Source organism: Apaloderma vittatum, unplaced genomic scaffold (assembly GCF_000703405.1).
Source record: "Apaloderma vittatum isolate BGI_N311 unplaced genomic scaffold, ASM70340v1 scaffold2570, whole genome shotgun sequence".
Lineage (NCBI taxonomy): Eukaryota > Metazoa > Chordata > Aves > Trogoniformes > Trogonidae > Apaloderma > Apaloderma vittatum.
The window spans coordinates 1-3,082 of record NW_009693788.1 but is presented as its reverse complement, the minus strand read 5'-3'; the positions used below and the strand labels follow the sequence as shown (position 1 = coordinate 3,082).

The window sequence follows — 3,082 nt, the reverse complement described above, 5'->3', positions numbered from 1 at the left end:
TGGGCAGGTCTGTCAGCACTTTGCTCAGGTACTTGGTGAGGAAATCACTCTTGCAGTTCAGCCACTTCTCACAGCTGTCCACCTCTAGGAGGAAGGGAACCAAGAGACTGAGGGCATGTGCAGCTCACACTCTGCCTTACCCAGCTGCCATTTGCCCGCAGCCTCGCCAGCACCACCAGCGGAGCCTGCAGCCACGAGGCAGGAGCAATCAGGCTCCTGGGATGAGCTGTAGCCAGGCTCTGTCCCCGAGGCAGTGACAGAGGGAAGAGGTTTCATGCTGGGGCAGAGCTGCCTCTTGCAGGGGGCTCTGCCTGGAGCACCCATCACTACAGGAGCTGGGCTGGCAGCAACCCCCATGGCAGAGGGCACGCAGCAGGCTGACAGGTAAAGCAAGACTGTGCTCTACCAGGGCTGTGGGAGGAACTGGGTTTCCCAGCATGACTGCCAAAGCCTGCACATGGCAGTGGTTTGTGTATTGTGCAGGTTTGGACATCAGATGTGGAAGCCCTTGGCAGAGCCCTCCCCACCAACCAGCTACACCCCCCATAGCGTCTGGTACCAAACCCCCAGTGCCAGGCAGAGGCTGACCTGAGTTGAACAGTTCTGTGGTGTTGTCACTTTTGAATGGTGTCTCCTCTGTGGGGAAGACCATTTCCCCCTCTGCTCCTTGAGAGGAAAAAAGAACCAAAAAAACAAAGAGCCAGGCTGAACACCAGGAAGAGAGGTGGGTTTTTTCCTCCTTAGGGGCACCAGACACTATCCATCTTCCACCCCCTCTTCCACCACTGCTTTGGTTACACAGCCCTGTGCCTGAGAGGAAAGACCAGCAACAAAACAGGCAAGACAGACCTGCCCAAGCCTGTGGGTTATGCAATTCCCAGTGGATGTAGCCAGCTCTCAGTATTCCCCAGGAGAGGATTTCAAGCTCCTTGTGTGAGAGAGGTGCAAGGAGTTGCACACCGAGCTGGATGCCAGGTCTAGCACCCTTGGGCACCATGTAACAGCCAGAGGAGCCACAAAGCCCCATCAGAGCTTCTTTGTGGAAAAAAAGCCCTGTGGTCATTAGCCCAGATCATATTAAACTAGTTTTCTTGAAGCATGAGAAATGCCGAGCCTGCAGTGGCGGGGCACCAAGCCCACACTGGGGTCAGACCGTGCCCAAGCACTGGTACAGCTGAGAGCTCACCAGAGCAGCGTGGCAGGTCACTGGGCGGGCTTAGCCACAGGACCGAGTCCTCTTCTGGTTGCCACTGCCACAGGTAATGCTGCAAGGGGACCATGGGCTCCACTCCTCTTCATCTTCGTACTCTGTGAATGGCAAGGGAGAGGGAGACAGTGGTTGACCTCAGCAAAGCCTCAGCAGGAGAGTCAGCAGCCACCTAGGACCTCCCTCAGCAATGCCCTGTCCCTGAGATGTCCTTTACAGACATGCAGGGCCAGAGGTGCTCAGCCACGTGATGCCAAGGGCCAACCCTATCCTCGCTGGCAACCCCAGGGAAACAGCCCCCCAGGAGAGGCTTTTGTTCTCACAGCATTGCTCATGGTCACATCGACCCAGAGAAACATTGCTGCCCACCTCCATCCTCATCCCCAATGAACGTGCCAAAGGCACAGGCCGTGATGCTGAAGCATCACGTGTTAGCAAATGTTGACTGGCTTTGGGCTTGTGGTCTAGGAGAAGGGACCTGCTGAGGTGCCCTGGCCTGTCTGCCCACTGCCACCTGCCATTTACCCTCTGCAGCAACTCTCCTGTGGGGTGTCCAGGTTTGTGGCGAAGCCTTTTGTTGTCATTGCAGAGAGCTGAGTTGATGGCAGCAGCATTTGCTATTAAACATTTACACCATATTTCTCATCTGAGCATGCCTTCCCTAGAGTCCATGCTCCAGTCTGATTACATGCAAGGGGAACTCCTGCCAGGATTCTGGCACGTCTGACCACTGGCAGCCCCAGCTGGATGCTGGCCTTGCTCCTCAGCATGCTTGGAGCAGCTCAACTCAGCACCAGCGTGCTGTGAGCCCCGGTGCAGGGCTGCTCCCCGTGCAGCGAGACAGGGCTGTGGGTCAGGCAGGGCAGGGGAGGGTAGTGCTGGTCTGCAGAGTAGCTGCACATGCCCAAAAGGACTCACCATAATTATATTTTTCCTTAAAGACCCAGTTCTTCTGCCCAGGCCACTGCTGGTCCCAGTCACTTCCCACTCCACTGAGCATGGACTCCTCCTCCTCATACTCTGCTGTGTAATCTTCCTCCTCCTCCTCTTCTTCCTCCTCCCTGTCCCCTACATCCAGGTTGTCATCTTCCTCTTCCTCCTCCTCCTCTTCTTGCTCCTCCTCCTCCTCAGTGGGGTCAGTGTACTCCCAAAAAAGAGGCCAGAAGAGGTCCTTGTGGGACAACCACTCAGAGGACATCAGGGACCAGTCGTTGCTCATCTCCTTCAACAAGTCCATCTCCATCTCAGCCTGAGGATCATCCACCACTTCGATAGTCACCTGGAGGCCAGATATAAGGCAGGGCAGTGAGCCAGGGCCCAGCCTTGGGACCTACCAGCCCATGAACTGGTTCCCAGCCCAATAGGCCAGAGATGTTTTGGGCTATAGGACCACATGACGAGCACAAAAGTTCTTGCCTCATCCAGAGGGACTGAGCAGGGGCAGAGTGGGAGGCACAGTGGGGCTGGCAGTCACCCAGAGGGACCAACACCATCCTCAGAAATTGAGAGGTCATAGAAGCATTTGCTCCTGCTCTATGGAAAGGGGCTGGGGGAGGGAGGCACAAACAAATTCCTCTGGCAAGAAGCTTATCTGTGCCAGCTATTTGCATCCAGTAGTTACCAAGCAGTGGCCACACACGGCCTGCTCATGACATCTTTCCTCTTAAGGAGCCAAATGAGGCTGGGGAGCACACATGGCTCTTGCCACCATCACCCTCACAGTTTGTCCAGGCCTGCTCCCCACCTGGATGTTGGGGTTCTGGGCGTTCAGGTCCATGTTGGCCAGCCCGGGCAAGCTCTGCAGGTCCAGCATGAAGGGCAAGCTCTCCTCCCGGCCAGCGCCGCTGGACTGGGGCAGCGCTGGGCTCCTGGCAG

General features: G+C 56.5%; 1 protein-coding gene across 1 annotated transcript in view; it reads right to left on the bottom strand.

The window, feature by feature from the left end:
- Nucleotides 1–3,071, bottom strand: part of LOC104270418 (isthmin-2-like) — a gene marked incomplete at its 5' end in the record, with an annotated part of 3,487 nt that extends 416 nt beyond the window's left edge. Inside the window, 6 exon segments of the mRNA XM_009864785.1 lie at nt 6–84; nt 589–666; nt 1,187–1,219; nt 1,222–1,308; nt 2,126–2,486; nt 2,952–3,071. Coding sequence (XP_009863087.1) covers nt 6–84; nt 589–666; nt 1,187–1,219; nt 1,222–1,308; nt 2,126–2,486; nt 2,952–3,071 — 758 coding nt within the window.
- Between the last annotated feature and the right edge of the window lie 11 nt (nt 3,072–3,082).